The 27,267-nt window shown below is 38.7% G+C and overlaps 1 protein-coding gene across 8 annotated transcripts in view; it reads right to left on the minus strand.

Moving 5' to 3' along the window:
* The window catches only part of LOC136873675 (uncharacterized), an 82,433-nt gene that overhangs the window by 52,023 nt on the left and 3,143 nt on the right, over window positions 1–27,267 (minus strand). Inside the window, exon 1 of one of the 8 annotated variants that reach the window (XM_067146779.2) lies at window positions 15,016–15,320. The exons of the other annotated variants lie outside the window; for them this stretch is intronic. Coding sequence (XP_067002880.1) covers window positions 15,016–15,030 — 15 coding nt within the window. The 5' untranslated portion in view covers window positions 15,031–15,320. Of the gene's footprint in view, window positions 1–15,015; window positions 15,321–27,267 lie in introns of those variants that run through there. 8 annotated transcript variants of the gene reach the window in all.

The raw sequence follows: 27,267 nt of genomic DNA on the forward strand, positions 1-27,267 counted from the left end.
AAATACTTACTTTTGGCACTACTGCTTCTCGCCATCTCGCCGATCAACTGTGCTTTTTAAACTCTTCTTCCTTCGCCCTGGCGGTCAAGCGCATACTAAAAACGATTGAAATAGACGCCACGTGTCCCGCACAATCACTGCAGTCCGGTCTAGCGCCGAAAAAACATCAAATACGGTCAGGGATAAACAAAATACGAACCCGCACAATTGTGCGTACTCGGTCTGAAAGGGCTATCATTTCACGACAGAGGAAACGTACTGCAGTGATTTATGTGTCAGGAAATGGCAATAGAGTAACAATAATTGATAATGTGATAAGAGAAACATCGGTTCAGTAGCTACCCTATCATTTCACGACAAAGGAAACGTACTGTAGTGATTTATGTGTCAGTAGTGATGATAATGAGATTATTGTTCATGTACACATTCAACAACTGTCTTCAGAGAGAAATAGTTTTGGCCTCTTTCGAAAAAGATATCATGTTAGCGAAGGTAAATGCTACTAGGGTGTGTATTTTTATTCCTTGTTCAATAGTGTGGTTTTTGCAATTATTTTATAATGTAACATTTACATTGAACTTGTGTGTTCGACAGACTGAAATGATTTTAAGTTACAACTCTGTGAATGGCCTTGCCCTCGCAACTCAAACGCAGAGAAAAAATAAATTTAATAAGGGGAGCAGATCAGAAGATCTTTTCCGATAAAAAGGCAAAGGCTTGATGTTGGACCAATTGAAATTCCTGATTTTGAAATCGGGTGTCCATTATCAAAGAAACTTACACATGAGGAGAAAAAAGTCAAAGTCAGTCAAAGTTGCCAATTAATGATTATTTACATTATGCAGAATTTCTGTATTTACAGCACCTACGATAAAGTCCACGTCCGTAGTGTAATGGTTAGCGCTATTAGCCACCGTCCAAGGGTTCCTGTTTGATTTCCGATACTGCCAGAAATACAAGACTGGCTTTAGGACTGTTATGTGGTTAAAACTGTACATGCAGCTCATTTCCAATAGGGCTGTACCTGAAGAGAGTTGCACCATATCGGGACGAGGGCACGAATTTATGTATGATTACGTATTTGCAAAATAAGCTATTTCTGTGATCTAGTGGTATTGTGTAATGTAGGCATATTTCTGTAATTATATTTCTATATACTGCATTTTAAAATTAATTATGTGGGGTCGTGACCGAATACTATAACATACGTTACTCTGTATTGAAATATGATATATTAGACCTATTATTGTTAACTTATTATAATAATAATTAATAATATTATACTGCATATCATTAAGACTGCGGCTGTATTTTATATCTTCTGTATTCATCCCGAAAGCGGGTTTGATCCTCCACAGCTCTGCCAACAGCTGTCATAGCTAGCCTAAGTGTCGCTGAAGAGACACATTAGAGAAATGAGGAGTGTGGTAGTTTTACGTTCCTTTCCTCACTGAGCCACAAGTTGCTATTACATATCAGTCTGCCAAGCCCACTGAAAACTCATGCACCAATCGACCCTATGAGCGATATTTTCATACCTTTCATAAAAGGGACTGATTGCATAAGGAATTGTATTACCGGTACTAGCATTGCTCATACCTCTGTCACTTTCATATTGTCAAAGCGAAGGTTGAGACTGAGACAAATCAATGAAAATAACAAATTTATTCTGGCCGATACCAGAAGACAGAGTGTACTGTAAACACTTCACATCGCAGACTATAATAGTGTCTACTAGTGGGCTTTAAAAACTGATGGCCTACTGCAGCTTACTTTGCAAATATAGCATTGATATAATAATTTGTTTGCATATATGTTAACCTATTTATAAAAAATAAGTTTCCTAAAGAGTTATTTTGTATTAATTAAAGCGTTTTTATCAGGTTACTTCTTGCGATTTGCTGCTAAGATCCACCATCTTTTGAAATCAATTTTGCTAGATCATGAAAGGAAGCTCTGTATTACAATATCTATTAATGCACCCAACAGTAAGCTGGGACATTATGGCATTAAAAAATAATAATCTAAAGACAGCACTACAAAATGATTGAATAAACGCATGTAAATAACGCACGTACTCCAGCTCCTTGCAGTCAATTGTTGATGAACATGCCTCTAAGCAGTTCTCGTAGTATCCACCCGCAGCAGCACATTGCTATACGCACGGAGCCTATCACCAACCGTGAAGCTGGTTGGCAGCAGCTCTCCATTTTTCACGTTTCTTGGCTTTCCTTTTCAGTTCGTAGTAGGAATCACATTTCATGTCATCTAATATTTGCATCATGTTCTCTAATCTTGGTCGTCCTCCATTATTCTTTCCCTCTGTGGAACCCTCTATTATTTTATCAATAACCCACCGTGTTTAAATATATGGCCTATTAGATGATCCCACAGTCTTTTATTTCTGTCATACAACATCTCTCTAGCGTTCTTCTAAACACCTCTTCATTCGTGACCATTTCTCTCTAACTAATTTTCAGTGATCTCCTAAAGCACCAAGTTTCAAATGCAAGTAGTCTCTTTTTTCCCTTTCACCGTAACGTCCAAGTTTCACTTCCATATAAGCGATGATGACGATGATGCTTGTTGTTTAAAGGGGCCTAAAATCTAGGTCATCGGCCCCTAATGGTACGAAATGAGACAAAATGAAATGACAAATTAAAAGCCCAAAATCCTCCACTGACTAGAATTCAGAACATGAGGACGAAGAATGAATGGATGATATGAATTTAAAACGATCAGTGGAACCGACTCACAGTGCCCCACATGCACAGAAGCTCGCGTAAAACAATAGTATTACTGACAAAGGGACTGCTTCTATAGCACGATACAGAATCGATTATACTTGTAGTCGAATCCAAGTCATCGGCTCTTCATAATGGTACTTGTTACTGTGGTTGGTGGATCAGCAGAGGTGAAAGAAGGTGCTGGGGTGAATGGGTCTAACTACTTTGTCAAGAAAGAATTTAAACAGAAATGGAAGGTTATATTCTTTGAACAGCAACAAGTTAACAAATCCTCACTTTGTGAGATAACAATTACATAGCAAATTAAAATCAAGATTCAGAAAGAAGAAAAAAATCAGATTTTAAATCTTTAACACCTTTCGGCTTCCAGCCCTTAGTTTTACAATTTTTGAGTGGTGGCTCAAAACCCAAATTTTGTTTAAAGAGCAGAAATACCCTAATACGCGGAGCCCTTGCTCCTCATTACAATATCAGGCCTCCCAGGGCACGTTTACAATACATAAAAGAGTTGACCCGCTCTCAATTTTTCGAGGCTATTAAAGGCCATACCAGGCTTTACCGTTAATTACCCTCAAGGCACAACTTACAAAATGAAACGGGGATATTTTGTACCCAACCTACTGGACCTTAGCAGAAAAAGAACAGGTTAAGTAAATGGCCCGACATACAAAAGGAATGGAGGCGTAAATTTGCACTCCTACATGAAACTTCTTAAAACCTAAAAGGCATTAGACCAATGAAACAGGGGCTATTCCCAAACTATGGAGGTGACCCATATAAGAAAGAAATCTGAACATTATGGAAGAAAAGAAATTCAGTTACCAAAACGTAGTCACCTCAAACCAAAATGAAGGGGAGCTCGAGAGGGTAAATCACTCTCTATCCCTGAATTACAGTCACAAATTTACCTAAGTTTTTACATAAGCTGGTAGAAATTTACATATTTATAGGGATGGGTTATATGGTGAAGGTTTCGGACCTTTCCCGCGGGTTAAACTGCTGAGCTAGCAAGAAATAAAGATGTTAAATGGCCATTACCTTCTTGAAGACCTGCTCCCAGATGAAAGAGGCGCTTCCTGCCTCCTGCGTCACGTCCACACTCTTAGTTAGATGTTGATGAAGTGGCCAAGAGACAAGAAAATCAGCAGTATATATACCCTCGGGGAATGTTCGAGACCTTTCATGAATAATCAAGCCACACCCTCTTACTTCATTGGTCAGTCTTGAAAGTACACTCAAAATCAAAGAAGAAAGACACGATTGGTCAAAAATGAATTACAGAAATTCTGGATTGGCTAAGTTCAAAACCGGCGGAAAGAAAAGATTAATATTGCCAACCCACAAATGAAAGAACGAAATTTAGTAAAAAAAAACTTATGAGTACAAAATTTCTTCAAGAAAGTTCCTTCAATTCGCACCAGGCTGCATGATCATAATTTTTAGGCAGTGACATCTGTGAGAGAATGTCTAAACTTTTTGATAAATAGTAAACAAAAAGACGTCGAAATTCACACAGTGACATCTTCAGAGGAAAGGTTTAAGTAGGTTCAGTTTTAAGTTCACTGTTTCTCCTGTCGAGGAGTACTTTAAGGTGGAAAATTCAAATGTGCGGCGTAGAGGTGTACCGCCCGGTACAGTACTTATCACTAGAAAAGTAGAACCATGGTATTTGTCATGTTGCAGTACTAATCAATCTCGGTATTCCACACATTATGGTACTACTCACAGGTAATGAAATTCGAACGTGTTACAGACCTACGGTGTTACATGTAATAAATATCATTTTTGGTCCGTATTGATGATATTTGTTTGAAATAATAACATTAAGTTATTTATTATACCACCTAATCAATACTAAATCGTCTTGGATGATTTACATAAATTTGTTACCTAATAGTGGTACATGTTTCGCCTTCCCTGAAGGCATCATCAGCCATAGACTTAACCTTAAATTAAAAACAAGCGTCTAAATAACATGTAATAATGAAATGAATTTTAAAATCTTGAAGAGATTTGAAGTAAAATAACATTAAAAATAACAATGATGGTTTAAAAAATACAATGTGATGAGACTTCAAATCTCTTCAAGATTTTAAAATTCATTTCATTATTACATGTTATTTAGATGCTTATTTTTAATTTAAGGTGAAGACTATGGCTGATGATGCCTTCAGGGAAGGCGAAACATGTACCACTATTAGGTAACAAATTTATGTAAATCATCCAAGACGATTTAGAATTGATTAGGTGGTATAATAAATAACTTAATGTTATTATTTCGACCTATGTTGTGTCGCCATTTACATGCAACGCAAACCTATGGTGTGCATCACATAAGTGTACTAACCACAGGGACTCCTACTATCCAGTGGTGTTCCTCATACAGTGGGTACTAATCATATGCAAGCCAGAACCATGGGTTCCCTCATGCCATAGTGTCGCTTATATAGGGCTACTAATCACAGTTACTGCAAAAGCCATCGGGCACTTGTTTGCTACTAATCACAAACCTATTCAGTACCTAACATAGTGGTACTACGCGCAAGTAAAAGCAACCTATGGTGTTCCCCGCGTGGTGGTACTAATCAAAAGTAGTTTCATGGTTCTAATATAATCATCCCTTGGTCGCCCCTTTTAGTTGCCTCTTACGACAGGCAGGGGATACCGTGGATGTATTCTTCGTCTGCGTCTCCGGGGTTGTGTGTTTGGTCTGCGAAAGGTTTTTATTTCCCTCAAGTCTGCTGGCAAGCCGGTTGGGATCCCCCTATCTGCCACCTGAGAGTATAACCTCTCCCCCTGCTATGCCAGCGTAGCAGGTTCGTGGTCCATATAAAGCAATACTCCATACACAGGTCTTCAACAGTCGTATCTTCACATTAAGACTTATGGTTTTTGCTGTAAACAGGTTCTTCTTCTTATTAAAAGTATTCTTAGCTTGAGCAATCCTACTCAATATCTCAACGACAACTTCTTCTATCACTCGCGATTTTACTTCCTAAATATGTAAATTAAAATGCTTCCTGTAATGTTTTGTTTCTCAATTTCATCTCTGTATGTTTTATTTTTCATCTACTGCGTACTAAAATTTGTTTTATCTTTATTTATTTTCATGTTATGTTCTTTATCCAGTATTTTATTCATCGTATGAAAAATCATTTGTAAACCTTCCTCACTCTATGCAATTAATGCTATGTCATCTGCAAAACTTAACATGTCAATTTTATTCCCATGAATAGTTACTACAACTTCTAGTTCCTCTCTTGCTCTGTCCACTGCTTTTTGTACATATAAACTGAATAGATATCGTGTCGTGAATTGTGATAGTGACGGGAGAGCGAGATTATTGAAACACACTCCTTTATATAGCAATTCCTTACTTTATTTATGAAGACAATATATAAACAAATGAACACGATCGAAGATGCTTTGTTCACGGAGTAAAAGAAGATGTGTTAAGCGACATCCCGAATGGTGAGAACGGATTAATGGTTCTACCAAACGCTGCTTTAGAAAGGTGCTAGGCTGCACACGAATAGATGAAGAGGGCTTAAATACAGTCTTAGTGAACATCAAATCCACCCTAAACTCATGCCCCATCGTGCATGGCAGAGACGACCGCAGAGCATTAACACCATCCCATTTCCTCAATGGACAAAGGACTACAACTCTTCCAACAGGACTGGAGCCAGAAACAAGGAGAGACCTAAATAAGGAGTTACATATGATGATGAAATACACAGATGATCTCTGGCAGCAGTGGAAGGAAGAGTACCTCCTCCAACTGCAAAACTACCACGAGGTAGGTGGCCTCATGGTGGACATCCGAAACTCCAAGTGGGGAATACTGTGGATCCAAAATTAGCCAACCGATACAACTTGTCATCCTTCTGGAGATTGACCAGAGTGGGGAGGATGTTGGGAATCTCGCCTAACACATCTTCTTTTACTCCGTGAAGAAAGCATCTTCAATTGTGTTCATTTGTTTATATATTGTCTCTGTAAATAAAGAAAGGAAATGCTACATAAAAGTGTGTTTCATTAACCTCGCTCTCCCATCATGATTCACGACATATGGAGATAAAGAACATCCTTGTTGGAACCCTTTTTCAAAGTGAGCTGTTTCTTCTTTATTACCACAGTAAATTACTACAATTTCTTGCTTATAGATGTTATATATGATTCTCTTATCTCTAAAGCTGATACTTATTTGTTGAAGAATACTGAATAAAACATTCCAATTTACATTGTCAAACACCTTCTCCAGATCAACAAATGCTATAGATGTTGGTTTATCCTTTTTATTTTATTTTTCTATCACTTGCCTCAATGCTAATATTGCTTCAAGTGTTCCCATTCCTTTTCTAAACCCAAATTGATCTTCAGATGATTGTTCTGTTATTTTGTTTTCCATTCTCCGTAATATTATTGTAGTGATTATTTTTTGAGACATGACTCACTAGACTCAATGTTCTGTATTGTTTACAAGATCTTGCAATAGATTTCTTTGGTAATGGTATTATTATATAATTTATGAAGTCACCAGGTAATTCTCCAATCCTATAAATATTACATACTAAGTTGTAAAATAATATAATATTTTAATTTATCTCCTGATTGTTTTAATAATGCTCCAGGTATTTCATCAATCCCAAGAGCTTTGTTATTTTTAATTCCTTGTCTTCCATATATTTCTCCGCTTCTTCAAGGAATTTTTCTTTATTCTCTTCTTTCTTTCCAGTTTGTCGAGCATACACTTGGAACAGATCTCATGTTCCTGTCTCAAGACTGTATCCTTGCTATGATTGTTCTGTCAGTGATCTTCACATATTCTAGGACATTCCTTCTAATGATCATTCCTACTCCATTTACTGCATCCTGTCCTCCACTGTAAAACAGCCTTCACCCTTTCTTCAGTTTTCTTTCCCCTCTTCCTCTCTATTTTGTTTCACTACAACCAAGAATGGCTATGTCCTTCTCTTTCATGAACTGTCATCTCTTTGGTGTTGACTGTCCTGATTTGGATATATTGCAATATTGGCCGCCCGTTTCATACACCTTCCCCAGTACCTCAAGAACTGTACATCGCCTGCAAGAGACGTCCTAGCATTTTCTGTTGCCTCACAATATCTGCACTCATTTTTAGGCTGTTATTATAATGGTTCACTACTCCCAAAAGTATTTTAGAACTGCCGACAACAGGTGAAGAGGCCACACCTAAGAGAACTCATCTGCCCGAAGTCGGTGGTTCTCTTACGGGGTCGAGTTATTTCCCCACCACCTGACACACGACGCAGAGTCGCTGCCTGTAGGGCCTACTCTATTACCATAGCGGACTTGAGCAGCCAGACTGTAAATTACTACCAATAATAAATTGAAATAGGTAGAAAAACAACTAAGGGCCTGTACTACAACTGTCAGGTAAACAGCCAGATATGTAGGCTGCAGTTTTGCAAACTAGAAGTTAAATATTTTCTTGCGTACTACCAACGGTATTACAATGTGAAAAATGTAGTAACATTTTTATTGGGTTGGTAATAAGGTTACTGAAAATATAGTGAAATTTAGCACGGTGGTATACGTGTTCCCTGGTGTTTTCTTTTGTTTAGCTCTATTCCTTTTGAAATTGTATTACTAGAATCCAATATCAGACTCTTATGAAGCTATAATGTGGAAGTTCAGGTCAAAAACAGAATTAGGACTGAAATCTACACATAAGAAGAATACGAAGAAATGTTAAAATTAATTAACTATATAACAAAACTGAAACTATTATAGAAAATAAAAAGACTGAAAATGAAACCTAGATGCAAAAGTTACGATTCAGGTTATGTATCTTTTTTTGTCTAATACTATTTACGAGGATGCGCGTTATGATGGCGAAGGTAAAGTTTATATTCGTAATTAATGCCACTGATGCAGCGTAGGGTCATTAATTTCTGTTACGGAGTTATCCGTGGAATGCAGAGGTGAAAGAAGGTGCGGGCTGGAATGGGTCTAACTACAAGTCCGAAGGATGAATTAAAATTTCAATAAAGGTTATATTTTCAATAGACAACAAGATTTAACAAATTTTCACTAGCTGAAATAACAATGAAAAATCAGGTACAATCATAACTTTACAAACGAAAGCACAAGTTAAGGGATCTTTACAAATTCTGGGCTTCGAGCCCCAAGTTTATAATTCCTGAGCCCTCAGCTCACAACCACAAATTACCAAAGGGCAGAAAAACCCCTCATTACATGGAGCACTTGCTCCCATCTAGTAATGTCAAGCCTCCTAGAGGCACCTTTCAAAACACCATAAAGAGCTGACCCGCTCTCAATCTTTCAAGCCTATTAAAGGCAATTCAATGGTTTACAATCACTTGCCATCAAGGCGCAACTTACAAGAACTAAACAGGGGTATCTCGTACCCAGCCTACAGGGCCTTAAAAGAAAAATAATAGGTTAATGAAATGGCCCAAAATACCAATATGAATGGAGGCGTAGCTTGCGCTCCTACATGAAACCTTAAAAAATCTAAGGGGCACTAGGCCGATGACACAGGGGCTATTCCCAAACTAGGGAGGTGACTCGTATAAGAAAATTTTAGTACATTAAGAGTAGAAAATCGGTTATGAAAACGTAGTCACCTAAACTCAAAATGAAGGGGAGCTCGAGAGGGTAAAGCACTCTCTATACCCGATTTACAGAAGTAATAAGAAACTTTTACATAAGCCGGCACTAAGTTACATTTTTAGAAAGGTAGGTTACATTGAAAAGGTTTCGGACCTTCCCCGAGGGCTAAACTGCTGAGCTAGCAAGAAATAAAGATGTTAAAAGGCCATTACCTTGTAGAAATGCTGCTGGCGGATGAAAGAGGCGCTTCCCGCCTCCTGCTATACTTCCATACACTAAGCTAGATGTTGTACGAGTGGCGGAGAGCCAGGAAAATCAGCAGTTTTTATACTCTCGGGGAAGATTCGAGACCTTTCATGAATGATTAAGACACACCCACAGTCGTTTATTGGGTAGCTTACAGTTACACATCAACATTGGGGAAGAAAGATGCCATTGTCTGAAAATTAATGACAGAAATTTACAATTAGCTAATTTCAAAACTGGCGGAAAGAAAGATTAATATTGCCAACCCACAAATGAAAGAACAACATTTAGTACAGAACAAACTTATGAATACAAAATATCTTCAAGAAAAGTTCCTTAACTTCGCACCAGGGTGTATGATCATAGTTTTTGGTAGAGACATCTGTGAGAGAATGTCCACACTTCTTGATAATTAGTAAACAAAAACAATTCGAAATTAACAGTGAGATCTTCTGATAAACGGTTGAATTAATTCAGTTTTAAAGTTCAGAGTTTCAGCTGTAGAGGAGTACTTTAAGACAGAAAATTCAAATGTGTGGCGTATACGTGTACCAACCGGTACAATTTCATTATTAATTCAATTTATTTTTTGCTCATTGAATAAGTAGTTAGTTTCTTTCATTTCAATACAATGTGAGAATAGTAACTGGCAAGCATTTATCTCACTTTAGTGTAAATACATACTAGCAAATTGTTATGAAGTCAAAGAAATATAACCTCCGCCTCTGTGGTGTAGAGGTTAGTGTGATTAGCTGCCATCCCCGGAGGCCCGGGTTCGATTCCTGGCTCTGCCACGAAATTTGAAAAGTGGTACGAGGGCTGGAACAGGGTCCACTCAGCTTCGGGAGGTCAACTGAGTAGAGGTGGGTTTGATTCCCACCTCAGCCATCCTGGAAGTGGTTTTCCGTGGTTTCCCACTTCTCCTCCAAGAAAATGCCGGGATGGTACCTAACTGAAGGCCATGGCTGCTTCCTTCCCTCTTCCTTGTCTATCCCTTCCAATCTTCCCATTCTCCGTAAGGCCCCTGTTCAGCATAGCAGGTGAGACCACCCGGGCAAGGTACTGGCCATCCTCCCCATTTGTATCCCTTGACCCAGAGTCTGAAGCTCCAGGACACTGTCCTTGAGGCGGTAGAGGTGGGATCCCTCACTGCGTCCGAGGGAAAACCGACCCTGGAGGGTAAACACAACGTAGAAGAAGAAATATAACCTCCTTAATCCTCATTCGACGGACGATCGCCATGAACAACGTCGTATACCTTTACTCCATATGTGCGCTGCGGATAGATTTGGAATAGAACCCACGCTTTTGACACGCATTCTAATGATTAGGAAATGAGTACTATCACCTCTAGTACCCTATTGACTAATATTTAGAAGGTTAAAAAATGTTAGACTATTGGGACTCAAACCCACGAAGAACTGCATTGCAGTAAACGATGTTGCCTTAACAACCACGGCTACCCATGAATCTTGCTGTTGATGTGCTTGTGTGCAACTCATATAGTCAGCAGCAACAACTTGCTAGCTTGGGAAATCTTTAGAATTCTGTGATAGCTGGACAGGAAGCATGACATACTTCATAAATATATACATAAATTACATTGTAACAACTTAATTTTGCACAGCATCATGCAGATGTAAATTCACCTTGATGTGTAGCCATCTTGATTCTTACAGTAGCGTCCCCGATAGGAGCGAAGTCCCAGATAAGAGCGTTAACTGCCTCTACAACTTTGGCATAGCTAACCTCGAGAATATTCTCCCAGATTGCACATAATCGAAAGTCGTAGTACATGTTTTCAACCGAACTTCCAGATAAATGTGCAAACTGCCACATAAATTTAAATCGCACTTTTATCTGGCTGTCATAGTACAGGCCCTAAGAGATTCGAAGTCAAAACAATCGAATTACTGAACTTCAGTGAGCCAACATTAGGCCCTAAGTAGAAAGCAAAAGGTGACTGACAACATGCTCAAATACTATCAGCTAAGAAGTAAGAAATTAATTCCTTTTAGATAGTATTTTTTTTATGAAATCATCTACTTACAAATTATAGGCACTGTCTAGGCATGACATGCTTCCATTTCTTTTGGAGGCCAAAATATTAAAATTGGTTAAAAGAGCTTGAGTGCCCTTATGGTATGTACACTCCTACCATTAGTACTATTGAGAACTATTTCCGTGAATAGAAAAGTGAAATCAGTCGCACGGGAATTCTCATTTTTAAAATTTTATTATTATTAGCAAATACATCGCAAATGGGAAATATCCTGGTGGCAATGGTCACTTACAGTAGTGTAATAATACAGTAAAGTTAACATAATTACCCAACAACAAAACAAACAAACAAAAAAAACAAACAAGAATACAACAAGCAATTCCATGGAAAGAAAATATTACAAGAAATACTACTAGTTTAACATTCTAAATCCAGCATCATCATATACAAATTCACACACAACTTAAGTCTATTTGACTAGGTAAGTATAAGAGAACAGGTTCAGTTTAATATAAACTCATTAAAAATTGATGGATTCATGAAATTAGCAGCACACACCCACAAAAATAGGAAAAATAAATTCTCAAATCATGTGTTGTTCAAATTTGTGGCCCTATAGCATAATTGAGTTCAAGTGGTTGCTGTTTATGCAAGCCGCAAATTCCACACCTGGCGATATTTTGTCACAATTGGAGCAAACTGGTGCCTCACCTCAGACTGATGTCAGTCTAATAAAAAGGTGTGAAAATGTTTAGGAATAAATGGGACGAAGAGAACGTCATAATTATGTTCTACTCCTAAATTTTTTTTGATAAAAGTAGAATACTTCGTGCTTTTCAGATGCTTTACATATAATTAAGTGCATCAGAAGTAATTTCCACAACAAAGAGAAAGTCTATTACATTAATGGAGTTGTGGACTTTAAATTCTATAGACAGATTTTTGAAAAGGAAAACTTCCATAAATTTGCAGATTTGAAAGTTTGCCACCAGCTAACATCGGCACATTTAGACCCTACTTAATTTCAGCGCATGAACATAAGACTTGCTTTTCAGTTATTCAGTAATTTAGTTGCAAATGGCAGACTATAAAGTTTTTTAGATAAATTCACAGGGGTGAACTGACTGAATCGCCTAACAGCTGTATTAAACACTTCTACACCAGTAGGAGCTCTTTGTAAATATTCAAGAGCATGAAACATTCATTAACAACAATACCTTTGCTTCAAAAAGAACTCTTGAATCCCTAAAAGTAACAATTAGGAGCACCATACATGTGTCCGAGTATTTATGGAATAATAGGTTCCAATACGTGCTCGCAGCAAAATTTAATAAAGATTCACAAAAACGGTATTTTGGTACATTACGCTCATCAAGTTGAGACTATAGATTTTCTGAATTTACAGTCTATTTAAATCACAAACTCATAGTTAAACCCTAGCACCCAAAAAGAAAATGAAAATTTTTTCAATATATCTCCGCGATCCAGGTTTCTATCACTGTGCCACTGAAGATGTTAAAGTTCCTCACACCGGGCGAGATGGCCATGTGGTTAGGGACACGCAGCTGTAAGCTTGCATCCGGTAGATAGTGGGTTCGAACCCCACTGTTGGCAGCCCTGAAGATGGTTTTTCCATTTACATACCATGCAAATGCTGGGGCTGTACCTTAATTAAGGCCACGGCTGTTTCCTTTCCACTCCTAGCCCTTTCCCATACCACTGTCGCCACAAGACCTATCTGTGTCGGTGCGACGTAAAGCAAACTGTAAAAAAAAAAAAAAAAAAAAGTTCATCACACTACTGTTGGGAAAAAATTTCTTATTATGTAATGGATCGCGTTTTAGTGACTGTACATTGACTATCTTGGCAAAAATTTTTTTTCAATTATCCGTTTCAGGTGTAATAATTACCATCAGCTTTGGTGTCTGCCTGTCTGTCTGTTTGGGTTCTTTTAACTTGAAAACTACTGGATATATGTCTAAGAAACTTCATATTTAGAATCCACCTGTCCTTGGGTAAGTTCTACAGCCAATATTGTTTTGAAATCCCTGAACTGACTGGGGGTTTATACGAAAGAGAAACAGTAATTTTGCCCTCCCACAAAATATACACAACCAAACTTAGTGGATTTCTACCTGCTGTGATAGAACAGATATTAAGAGAGGTTTTCGTCAACGATTGATTTCATAAGCGTTCAGCCATAGCGCAAGTCCCAGTTTCATATGAAACATATGTAACCGAGAAGTATGGAGAATTACGCAAAACTTCAGACCAGGAACTGTATTATTCAATATACTTTGTGATCATCCTCATTCTGTTCAATCTTATCGTACTCCACGTTAGACTACTGCCACTTGCTTTTGTACAAGAATATCAGTTTAACATGCCATATCAAACATCTGAATACATGGATGTACCTTCGCATAAATTCATGAAGGAATCATGAAATCTATTACCAATTCCCATGCAAAGAACAGGTACATTGCTAATTTGTATCCAGCAACTGTGTTTGTGAAATCTGCGGCAGTACCGCCTGTTTGACGGCAAACAAAGAACACTTCCTCTTTCTCATAATGCAAAAGATGAAGCCTTGTATTGACAGTGAATTTCTCTATCTTTAAAATCATATGCACGCATTGTGTTTATTATTAAATATTAATTAATAAACTTATGAGGCAATATTTTTACATGTGCTTGGACACTTTACACAGCATCACAATTCACTCCAAATATTTATGGTGCTGTGGTGAATATGTAGTGGACATTATCCCTAAACTTATTTTACAGTATCGAAGTGTCAATTTTATTTCGTAACAAAAGACAGGTTAGGAAAGGGGGTGTAATAAGCTCAGTGGCTTAGCTGCTGGCTTCCCACCCAGAAGGCTGAGGTTCGAATCCTACTCAATCCTGGGTCAAGATTTTCATCTCAAGAATTACATGGCATCAGGTAGGACATCCAATCTTACCCCCCCCCCATCAAAACCAAAATAAGTTTGGGTGGCTCCAGTGACCTTCAGCTAAAACGCGATTCCTGAATTAGTTTTTTGTAGTTGGGAATCCACTTCAGCTAAAACGCAATCCATTACATAAGAAATATTTTTCCCAACAGTAGTGAGTTGAACTAAACGTCTTCAGTACACAGTGGTAGAAACCTGGATCGCCGAGATATCTTGATAAAATGTTCCTTTACTTTTTGGGTGCTTGGGCGTAACTATGAATTTAATTTGTATTTTGCATGAAGTAATCACACAAGAAGTCCACACTCTTGCCATAGCGAGTGGAAGAAAAAGTGTAATCTCTCCCCCTAGTTCATCGGTCCCTCTGCTAAATGAGTGTGAGCTTATAAGTCAGCATATGAATGAAAGACAATTATTGCATGCACAATACTAAGCTTTTGCTTACCATTCCAGAAGTCATTTGTCAATTTAGATAACTTCTGAGAAGACTTCATGGTTTCTGAAGATTTCAGTTCCTTCATATCTACTTTTCACTTTCTGCAATTTATTCCAGTTATATCTGAAGGTGATTCTCAACTACAAAAAACTATTGTGTTTTAGCTGAAGTTCAATGCTGGATTCTCAACTACAAGAAACTAATTCAGATATAAACAGTCATTGATGCAATAGAATGTATGCATGTAAAAATTTAAAAAACCACAAACTTTTGGTGACTAATACATCAAAACAAAAGGGTATTCCAGTTTAACCTTTTTACACCAGTGTACTCTTGTAGCAGTTGTGCAGGAGTGATGCCACATGGACGGTGGACTGCTGTAGCAGTCGTGCGTTGTTCAACTTTTCTGTGCTTCGCTACAACAAACTGCTGGACAAGTTCGACCTCCACAATATCCACCAGTTGCCTTGCAAGTCTGTAGTTCCTAGTGGTCACCAGACATCAGAAGCAATCAGTTAGAAGGTAAGGGTTCGAGTGACTTCCGCGCACATCATTTGCCGTGAAATTGCTGTTCAATGCCAAAGTATTAGCACTTCTATAAGTACCTTGAACACACTATGGTACAGTATTTACAGTATTTCATAATGCATGAAAAACTGAATATCCTCATAACGCATAGTGACTTTGAAGAAAATGAAGACGTAAAAATGTAATTCTGCCCATGCTGTGTCCAAAGGCGTGGATTTAAAAGAAGGAAGGGAAGCTCTGCGTGAATGAAAATGATAAAAATATAAGCAAAGATATTTTGACTGAACTAACTTAAGTTTATATACATTTTAATAAGTAGGCAACCTATCGTGTTTTAAAACGTGAACAAATGTAAGTAAGAGAGCGGAGAGTGGAAAGTATCCCATACAGCAGGCACAGCCAGCTGCCCTAGGCACTCGTCCTCAAGGCCATACATCTGTTCTCACTTCGCTGGAGTGAAATAATTAAAAGTACAGGTATAACAAATGAAGAAGGGCACAGACTCCTAGAATTCTGTCAAGACAACTTGCTAGTCATTACCAACATACTGTTCCAGCTGCTCAAACGATGCCCATACACCTAAACCTAAACAAAAACAAAGCCACATCATCATGTAGACATGACCTACAGTAAACAGTGTGTTGTTAAGGAGACAGCAGAAAAGCATATCCCTAAGAAAATAATAACAAAGCCAGGTGGTTATCAGATGAAGCACTGCAAATAGCAGAAGGAAAGCGAAAATCAAAGATGTTTAAATTAAATACAAAGTTCCAGAAATTAGCTGAAGAGGCAAGAATGCCTTCTTGAATGAACAATGCAAGGAAGTGGAGGAAAATAACAGACTGAGTAAGACGGGGATCTATTCATGAAAACTGGAAACGTCAGAGAATGATTCCAGGGTAAAATTGTAATAATAAAAGATTAAAATGGGAAAGATCTTAGAGAAGCAGAGGAGATTAGGGAAGTTGAATGGATTATGTTGACGGTTTGTATAGAAAAGAACTGAATATTCTTGATGAAATTAAGGAAGAACCAGATATCCTACAAAGTGAAGTCAAGTTGGTCCTAGAAAGTATTGCAAACAAGGCAGCAGTTATGATGAAATTACAGCAGAACTGTTCAAAATCCTAGGAGAGGATGCAGTGAAAATGTTGCATTCAATATGTCAGCATATACAGAAAACCCAGCAGCGGCCAAAAGATTAGAAAAACTCAGTATTCGACCGAGTTCCGAAGAAGGGCAGTGTTAAAGAATGTTTAAACTACAGAACAGTCGCACTTATCTCGCACACTAACAAAGTTATGCTCGAGATCCTGAAAAATAGGTTTAAGTAGTACCTATATAGACCGAGAACTTCCTGAAGAGCAAGCCAGTTTCCGGAAAGGCAGAGGAACAAGTGTGCTGGATTATGGAGAAAGCAAGAGAATTCCCAGAAGAATGAATGAACAATGCAAGGAAGTGGAGGAAAAGAACAGACTGAGTAAGATGGGGATCTATTCATGAAAACTGGAGACATCAGAGAATGATTCCAGGCAAAAATTGTAATAATAAAAAAATAAAATTGACATGCTAAAGCTTCTGACTGTATAGACCACAATAAATTGTGGAAAGTACTCAAGACTATGGGAATACCAGATCATCTTATTTGCCTTCTGAAGAATCTCTACTCTAACCAAGAAGCTGCCGTGAGAACTCTACATACAACAACTAAATGGGTCAAGGGGGGTCGAAGGGGTAGTATGTGGTCCTGTGGGTGCACTTCTTGCCGATGGGAGTGCACTAGCAAAACACAGGAAATGCCATTTATTCCTACCAAGTCCAATACATGCACGTCCACGCCGTGGCCTCTGGGCAACGGGTACATTCTTTAAGGTACACGGCTAAGTCATGTAAGGGCAGAAAGCAAATTCCCGACGCTTAAATGGGGACCAATCAGCTAAGGGAGATAACCCTAACAGAAAACATCGGTCCTCCAGGATTGCTGGGGGTTGGAGCAAGGCTAATAACCTTGCTCCGGAAAACAAACTGTTGCAAAGCCCCAGAATATGCCTCGGAATGGTGGATTTAATAGACGACAAGCTAAGCTAAAGGCAATGGACTACGCAATTGGTACATGGAATGTACGCACACTTCTACGAGTCAGAGCACTGAAAGTACTGATGCAGAAACTAGAAGTCAACAAAGTGGACACAGCAGCCATACAAGAAACTAGATGGTCAGGAAGGTATGAGATCTGGGACACCAAAACCCACACAATATTCAGTAGTGGGAAGTCAAGGAAAGCACAAGGAGGAGGAGTAGCATTTATAGTACGAAAACAAGCAAAAGGTGATGTACTACAGTTTTCGGCAGTAAATGAAAGATTGGCAACACTGCATGTTAAAATGCGATTCTATAACTTAACAATCGTAAATGTATATGCACCAACGGAAGACAAGGAACAGATAGTCAAGGATCAGTTCTATGTTGAACTGGAACGAGTGCTAGATTCAATCCCATCAAACGATGCTAAGATGATAATAGGAGACCTAAATGCACAAATTGGGAAGGAGGAGATATATCAAGGAATAGTAGGGATCCACAGTTTACACATCAATACTAATGATAATGGCCAGAGATTGCTTGACCTTGCTACCGGCAGAAACATGAAAGTGATGCCAACTTCTTTCCCTCATAAAGAGGTACACAAGCAAACATGGATATCACCGGATGGAAAGACCTGTAATCAAATAGACCATGCAATGATGGAAGAGATGGGCATCCAATATCATGGATGTCAGATCATTCAGAGAAACAAGTTGTGGCTCTGACCACTTTCTAGTTAGGCAATCTTAAGGTGTTGCATTATGAAAACAAGAAAGGAAGGAATGAGTAGGATAGAAAAGTACAATACTAGTGAACTGAAGAATAATGAACTATCAGAAAGATACAGGAAAAGAATGGCAGAAGTGCTGATAGAGAAATATAGTAGGACCAAACAGCAACGGTCGAGACCAAATGGACTGCTCTGAAGGAAAGTGTTAAGGCCGTGGCAAAGGACACACTATTGATTGTACCCAAATGGAACACAAAGGAATGGTTTGATGAGGAATGCCAAAAAGCCATAGAAGAAAGAGATAAAGCATATAAAGCATACCTAGAGAGACCAACAAGGGTGAAGAAACAAGAGGTTGAAAACCAGAATAAAGAATTAAGGAATGTATGTCAAAGAAAGAAGAGAAGAAAATGGCTAGAATAGTGGAGGAATTTAAAGAAGATAATAGCTACATGGATTACAGAGAAGTTAAGGAAGAAAAAGAAGGATTCAAGGCAAGAACAAACATGTGTAAGGACAGAAATGGACAGCTTCTGGGAGATAAAGAAGGGATCCAAGATAGATGGAAGGAATATTTCCAACACCTCCTGAAGCCAGTAGAAATGAAAGGGAAAACACAAACTACCTCAAGGAATAACACTGAGACAAATGAATCAGAAGTCACAGCACCATCTATGCAAGAAGTGATAGAAGCCATACAGCAACTGAAAAACAATAAACCACCAGGTATCGATGGAATCCCTGCAGAGTTGTGGAAATACGGAGGAACCACACTACAAGAAGCTATATATGATCTAATTCTGAGTGTGTGGAATACAGAAGAAATGCCTAGAGACTGGCGCAAAGGCATCATATGCCCAATATACAAGAAAGGAGATAACTTGGTATGTATCAATTATAGAGGGATCACACTGCTGTGTACAGTATATAAGCTGTTCACCTCCATCCTGAAGAAGAGATTAGAACCCCTGGCGGAAGAAATTCTAGGAGAATACCAGGCAGGGTTCCGGAAGGGAAGATCCACTATTGATCAGATATTTACCGTGAAACAAGTGTTGGAGAAGTGTTGGGAACGGGGCATAGATGTGGTACAGATGTTTATCGACTTTCAACAAGCATACGACTCTAGTGACAGGGATAAATTAATGGAGATATTAAGAGAGTTCAAGATACCAGAAAAGCAGGTGCGACTGGTGGAATTAACTAAGAGAAATACGATGGTGGGAGTGAAAATTCAGACTGAAGTAGGCAGCTTCTTCGAAGTGAATCAGGGATTGAAGCAAGTAGATGGCTTAGCACCAATTCTATTTAACCTGGCACTAGAATCAGTGATTAGAAAGTTAAGGGTGGACACCAGTGGAACACTTCTATACACAACAGCTCAACTGGATGGATATGCTGATGACAAATTTGATGGGAAGAACAAGGACAGTTAAAGAAGCATTTGAAGACTTGAGTAGAGAAGGCAAAGAGATTGGACTTAAGATCAATGAACAAAAGACGAAGGTAATGGTGCAGGCTCGGAGAAGGAAGTATACAAATGACCAACTTGTCCCTGAAGGATCCAAAGTGGAGGTGGTGGATGAATTTAAATACCTTGGTGTACATCTAAGCAACAAGAATGAGGAAATGGTGGAAATAGAGGCAAGAATTCAAGCTACCAACAGAGCATACTTTGCAGTACTACCAATTTTCAAAAGTAGAGATATAAACCAGAGCTTGAAAGTTATGCTATACAAAGCCCTCATTCGCAGTATAGTGATGTATGGAAGTGATACGTGGACCCTCCTAAAGAAAGACGTGGAGAAAGATTCCTTCGAAAGGAAAATCCTGAGGAGAATTTATGGACCCATATGCGTACAAGGGGAATGGAGAATTAGATATAACAATGAATTATATTCCCTGTATGGGGAGGCACCCCTGTCGCATGCCATTCGAATGAAGAGACTTAAATGGGCAGGTCATCTAATTAGGATGAAAGAACACCGAATCCCAAAGAAGGTATTCATAGGAGACTTTGGAGGAGGAAGGCCTGTGGGAAGGCCACGTAACAGATGGGAAAATTGTGTACATCAGGACGCAGCACACATCCTCAAGATCCGGAATTGGAGAGTAGCTGCACGAGATCGACAAGTTTGGCGGAGAGCAACTGGGGAGGCCATGACCCGAAAACGGGCCGTCGCGCCATAGGTAAGGTAAGGTAAATGGGTCAAAATTGAAAAAGGTGTATGACAAGGCTGCATATTGTCACCCTATTCATTTAACTTATATGCAATGTATATTATGAGGAATGCTGGTTACGTAGCGCATACCTATCTACGAAATGTCACTGTAATATTTGTCCCAAATGGAACCTAATAATTGCTTTACACAAATAAAGTCGAAAATCTGTGATCCTAAATTAAGAAATATTTTACTTGCCGCAAATGAGATGGATACATACTTTACTACCTTACAACTATTCTTTTTTTGTTCTGCTATGTCGCAGCACTCCCATATGTGTTTTGTTTGTCTAACATTTTCGCGTGTGATGTCTTTGCTCACTGAAGTTGTTTGCATTAATCAGGTGTTGTTTTCTTCATGTTGCTCATTTGTTTTGTGCCCTAACTCATTCATTATAAATGATACATTTATTGGTCCACGGATCATACTATTTTCCTTTCAACAATGCTATTTTCCTTTCAACAAAAAAGTAATATATTTATTGGTCCAGGGATCATGCTATTTTGCTGTTTGAACTGCCCGCGCTAGTCATATGGACAAAGATAATGAGAATTCACAGACATAGCACTCCCATTCGTCAGTGCTAGCCCCGGACCTCAAGAAAGAAACAAAAGATGGCAAGAGCAGCGGAATACAACATAAGGGAGTCCTGTCTACAGCTCGTAAGTATGTATACATATTTCTCTAGTTACGACGGTATTTCTTAATTTACCGCAGATTTTTCACTACATTTGTGTAAAACAAATTATTATGTTCCATTTGGGACAAATATTACAGTGACATTTCATAGATAGGAATGCGCTACATAACCGGAATGCTAAGTTATTTGAAACAGAAATTGGATTAAAAATCAGTGGGAAAAATATAAATAACCTTAGATATGCAGAAGACACCACCCTGAGGGTAGAAAATGAAGAAGAGCTAAGGTATCTCCTACTGAAGGTAAAAGAAGAAAAGTGCAAAGGCTGGACTGATGTTGAATGTCAAGATGACTAAAATCATGGCAGCTAAACCTATCACACCTCTTAGCATATAGAGGAAGAACCTATTGAGGCAGTTAATAGTTTCATCTACATAGGCTCCATTTAAAACTCCAGCAGAAAGATCAGAACTACGATTTACTGCTTTGTACTTCAAAGAAAGGGTGATAACAGAACACCATTCAGCCAGCTGAAATGGCTGGTTTCCAATCCTCAACAATACAATCAGAATATTTCTGGAAAAAATCTCAGATTTGTTTGTTGTGCAGAACTTTCTAATACTGCAAAACACTGCAAAACATTTACATGACAGTTTTGATTACAAGTTCACTGCAACAAAGAAATTCAACCCCAATGATAAACCTGAGTAACATGATGGCAGTATTAAAAAAAGAGGTGAACAGAAGTATATACAGATTTGGCAGTCCCTTACTTTAACTTCAATGTTGTTTGATGTATACAAATTTTTGAATCCCTTAGTTTATAACTTCATTGTTCAATTTGTTATACTTTTGCTGTACTCCTTTTTAATAATGAGGAATCATACAGAATGGACCACAAAAAGGTGGTTCCAGATAAACAACAACAATAATATTTATTTTAGGTCCCACTAAAGACTTTTACAGTCTTTGGAGATGCCGAACTAGGAGGCTGACGCGACGTACTCTTGATCAATGGAAGCAGCAGTTGAATGTTACTTATCAGCTTCACAATGCTATGTTAGATAAGTTGAGCTAAATATAAGGTTCTCTCTACACTGAGTATATAAAATGCTGACATCCATAGAGTTCATTATGAAACATCAGGTTACATAGGCCTAATAGGTTCATATAATACGGAAATAAAAAATTCCTATGAGGATTGAAATGAAACTGAATGTGTAAAATTCATCAAGCTACAGACCATTTACTACTGCAGACATACAATAAATATTAAATTCCCCATGTAACTTATATAAGTTACCTGTCAGTCATCCAAAACTTTGGAAAGCATGTGTGACATTTAGCAGACTTCAAGATTTTTTTCATGCAAAGGAAAAAGTGGCACTTGACGAAATGAAAAATGAGTTTTCCAGTGAGGTTCATACATTGCGCTAGAAAAACTTGGGAGTAAGGAGACTAACTGCTTAAATAAACGAGATGTTACAAGCCGACAGCGGAAAGGACAAATATTAGTTTATAGGAAGAGGAATAAGGCCCGTATTCATCAACGCAAGTAAAAGCTTTTATCTTGGTTTAAAGCTATGTAAACTGAGATAACAGTTAAGTTTGTATTCACCAAAATCATCATCTAAGATAACGGGTATTATTTCAGTTTAAAATTTTACCGGAGATTTATTGGCCGGTAAAATGGGAAATCTAAGATAATAGCCTTCCAAAATGGCAGTTCGTAGATGGCTGGAGTATCTAATTGAAAGAGAAAATCACAGCAACAAGGAATATGATCGAGATTATGCAATTAATAAACGTCCTAGGTGGATAAAAGAACGTGTGACATATTTTGAGGACTTTGATGACACTGATTTTCAGACACATTTGAAGTCATCTAAAGCTTTGACATCGTCAGTGTTATCCATGATCAAACATAACCGGGAATTCCCAACACACAGGTAGGCCTAAGATAAATTCTTGATTATATCGTGTACGATACACGACTGAATGCCTTTTTAATGAATAATTAAGGAATATTGCCTGATGTTTTGAGTGAAATATATAATGTAGGCCTACAGACTATAATTTTTCTTATTCTCGATGATGTTAATGCTTTCTGCCTCCGAATTCAGTAATAAGTTAATTTATTCTCTTGGAAAGTCATATTAGGCTTCCTTCATTGTTTCTGGTCAAGAGCGAACATAACTTATGATAAATTATTTGCAAATCACAAATGAAATCAAAACTTGTTTACATTTCGATAGTCACTGCAGCACATAGTCATTTGTTTTCCGTGCGTTAGTATGAAGAATTTAAGGTTCAAATTCAGACTGAAACGAAAACTTAGTTTTGGTAAACCGAGACAATAAATTCTTTCATGAATACAGAAGTGACCGTTATCCAAGATAATGACATTATCAGACTTTTAGAAATCTAAGATAACAGCAGAAGTAACTGACGATGGTGAATACGGGCCGTAGGGATATAAATAATTTACCGGAGGAGATGTTCGATAAATGACCAACTTCTCTGAATAAATTCAAGAGAGTAGATAAACAAATAGGAAATTAGCCACCTGGGCAACAGCCCTAAATGGGGATAAGTAGTGATTGATTGGTCCAATTTATGTTGCATACAGCATCCTTGTGGATGGTTCATGTTTGTGGGTTACTGTAGTCACGTCCTAGTTCGTGAACCATGGGCAACGGCTGAGTGGCCTAGTAAGTGGTCCTGAGAGTCGGGATACCAGTTGCTATGGAATGGGAGTGGGCATCTCGGACATATTCTGAGTCGTGGCCCTCCTTGTGCTCAGGCGGCTAGGACTACACAATTCACCGGTGGTCCATAACCTGTTAGAAGAGAGATCCTCACTTGGACTATGTGCAAGTAGGGCAGCATACTGCTTCATGAATTTACCAAGCTCAGAACACTTTAAGCAAGCCTCGGACCTATGGGAGTAATGGAGTCCCACTCCCATTTGACAGGCGAGGGACTCCTTGGAAACAACTTGGCGAACGAAATGGAATTCGATGGGGAGCTATCAATATTAATGGGGCTTATGGAAGAAAGAAGGTAGAACTTGCTGAGTCAGCAAAGAGGATGCATCTGGATGTGCTAGGAGTAAGTGATAATCAGGTAAGGGGAGATAAGGAGGAAGAGATAGGAGATTATAAAGTGTACTTGACGGGTGTTAGAAAGGGAAGGGCAGAGTCTGGGGTAGGGCTCTTTATCAGGAATACCATTGCACGCAACATAGTTTCTGTTAGGCACGTAAGTGAGCGAATGATGTGGGTAGATTTGTCAGTGGGAGGAATTAGGACAAGAATTGTGTCCGTGTATTCACCATGTGAGGGTGCAGATGAGGATGAAGTTGACAAGTTTTATGAAGCATTGAGTGACATCGTGGTCAGGGTGAACAGCAAGGATAGAATAGTGCTAATGGGCGATTTCAATGCGAGAGTTGGGAATAGAACTGAAGAATACGAAAGGGTGATTGGTAAATGTGGGGAAGATATGGAAGCTAATGGGAATGGGAAGCGTTTGCTGAACTTCTGTGCTAGTATGGGTTTAGCTGTTACGAATACATTCTTCAAGCATAAGGCTATTCACCGCTACACATGGGAGGCTAGGGGTACCAGATCCATAATAGACTATATCTTAACAGACTTTGAATTCAGGAAATCTTTTAGGAATGTACGAGTTTTTCGGGGATTTTTCGATGATACAGACCATTATCTGATCTGTAGTGAACTAAGTATCTCTAGGCCTAGGGTAGAGAAAGTGAAATCTGTCTGCAAACGAATAAGGGTAGAAAATCTCCAGGACGTGGAAATTAGACAGAAGTACATGGATATGATTAGTGAGAAGTTTCGAACAGTAGACAGTAAGCAGGTTCAGGATATAGAAAGTGAATGGGTGGCATACAGGGATGCTGTAGTAGAAACAGCAAGGGAATGCCTAGGAACAACTGTGTGTAAAGATGGGAAAAGGCGAACATCTTGGTGGAATGATGAAGTGAGAGCAGCTTGTAAACGTAAAAAGAAGGCTTATCAAAAATGGCTCCAAACAAGGGCCGAGGCAGACAGGGATTTGTACGTAGATGAAAGAAACAGAGCGAAACAAATAGTTGTTGAATCCAAAAAGAAGTCATGGGAAGATTTTGGTAATAACCTGGAAAGGCTAGGTCAAGCAGCAGGGAAACCTTTCTGGACAGTAATAAAGAAGCTTAGGAAGGGAGGGAAAAAAGAAATGAACAGTGTTTTGAGTAATTCAGGTGAACTCATAACAGATCCCAGGGAATCACTGGAGAGGTGGAGGGAATATTTTGAACATCTTCTCAATGTAAAAGGAAATCATCATGGTGGTGTTGCAAACAGTCAAGCTCATGGGGAGGAGGAAAATGATGTTGGTGAAATTATGCTTGAGGAAGTGGAAAGGATAGTAAATAAACTCCATTGTCATAAGACAGCAGGAATAGATGAAATTAGACCTGAAATGGTGAAGTATAGTGGGAAGGCAGGGATGAAATGGCTTCATAGAGTAGTAAAATTAGCGTGGAGTGTTGGTAAGGTACCTTCAGATTGGACAAAAGCAGTAATTGTACCTATCTATAAGCAAGGGAACAGGAAGGATTGCAACAACTATCGAGGTATCTCATTGATTAGTATCAGGCAAAGTATTCACTGGTATCTTGGAAGGGAGGGTGCGATCAGTCGTTGAGAGGAAGTTGGATGAAAACCAGTGTGGTTTTAGACCACAGAGAGGCTGTCAGGATCAGATTTTCAGTATGCGCCAGGTAATTGAAAAATGCTACGAGAGGAATAGGCAGTTGTGTTTATGTTTCGTAGATCTAGAGAAAGCATATGACAGGGTACCGAGGGAAAAGATGTTCGCTATACTGGGGGACTATGGAATTAAAGGTAGATTATTAAAATCAATCAAAGGCATTTATGTTGACAATTGGGCTTCAGTGAGAATTGATGGTAGAATGAGTTCTTGGTTCAGGGTACTTACAGGAGTTAGACAAGGCTGTAATCTTTCACCTTTGCTGTTTGTAATTTACATGGATCATATGCTGAAAGGTATAAAATGGCAGGGAGGGATTCAGTTAGGTGGAAATGTAGTAAGCAGCCTGGCCTATGCTGGCGACTTGGTCTTAATGGCAGACTGTGCCGAAAGCCTGCAGTCTAACATCTTGGAACTTGAAAATAGGTGCAATGAGTATGGTATGAAAATTAGCCTCTCGAAGACTAAATTGATGTCAGTAAGTAAGAAATTCAACAGAATTGAATGTCAGATTGGTGATACAAAGCTAGAACAGGTCGATAATTTCAAGTATTTAGGTTGTGTGTTTTCCCAGGATGGTAATATAGTAAGTGAGATTGAATCAAGGTGTAGTAAAGCTAATGCAGTGAGCTCGCAATTGCGATCAGCAGTATTCTGTAAGAAGGAAGTCAGCTCCCAGACGAAACTATCTTTACATCGGTCTGTTTTCAGACCAACTTTGCTTTATGGGAGCGAAAGCTGGGTGGACTCAGGATATCTTATTCATAAGTTAGAAGTAACAGACATGAAAGTAGCAAGAATGATTGCTGGTACAAACAGGTGGGAACAATGGCAGGAGGGAACTCGGAATGAGGAGATAAAGGCTAATTTAGGAATGAACTCGATGGATGAAGCTGTACGCATAAACCGGCTTCGGTGGTGGGGTCATGTGAGGCGAATGGAGGAGGATAGGTTACCTAGGAGAATAATGGACTCTGTTATGGAGGGTAAGAGAAGTAGAGGGAGACAAAGACGACGATGGTTAGACTCTGTTTCTAACGATTTAAAGATAAGAGGTATAGAACTAAATGAGGCCACAGCACTAGTTGCAAATCGAGGATTGTGGCGACGTTTAGTAAATTCTCAGAGGCTTGCAGACTGAACGCTGAAAGGCATAACAGTCTATAATGATAATGTATGTATGTATGCATGTATGTACAGCATCCTAAATCACACTGCCTTAAAGCAATCTCATAAATGCTGACCAAACACCACACATAAAATAAAATAAATAATAATT

Source organism: Anabrus simplex, chromosome 5 (genome assembly GCF_040414725.1).
Source record: "Anabrus simplex isolate iqAnaSimp1 chromosome 5, ASM4041472v1, whole genome shotgun sequence".
NCBI classification, from domain to species: Eukaryota; Metazoa; Arthropoda; class Insecta; order Orthoptera; family Tettigoniidae; genus Anabrus; species Anabrus simplex.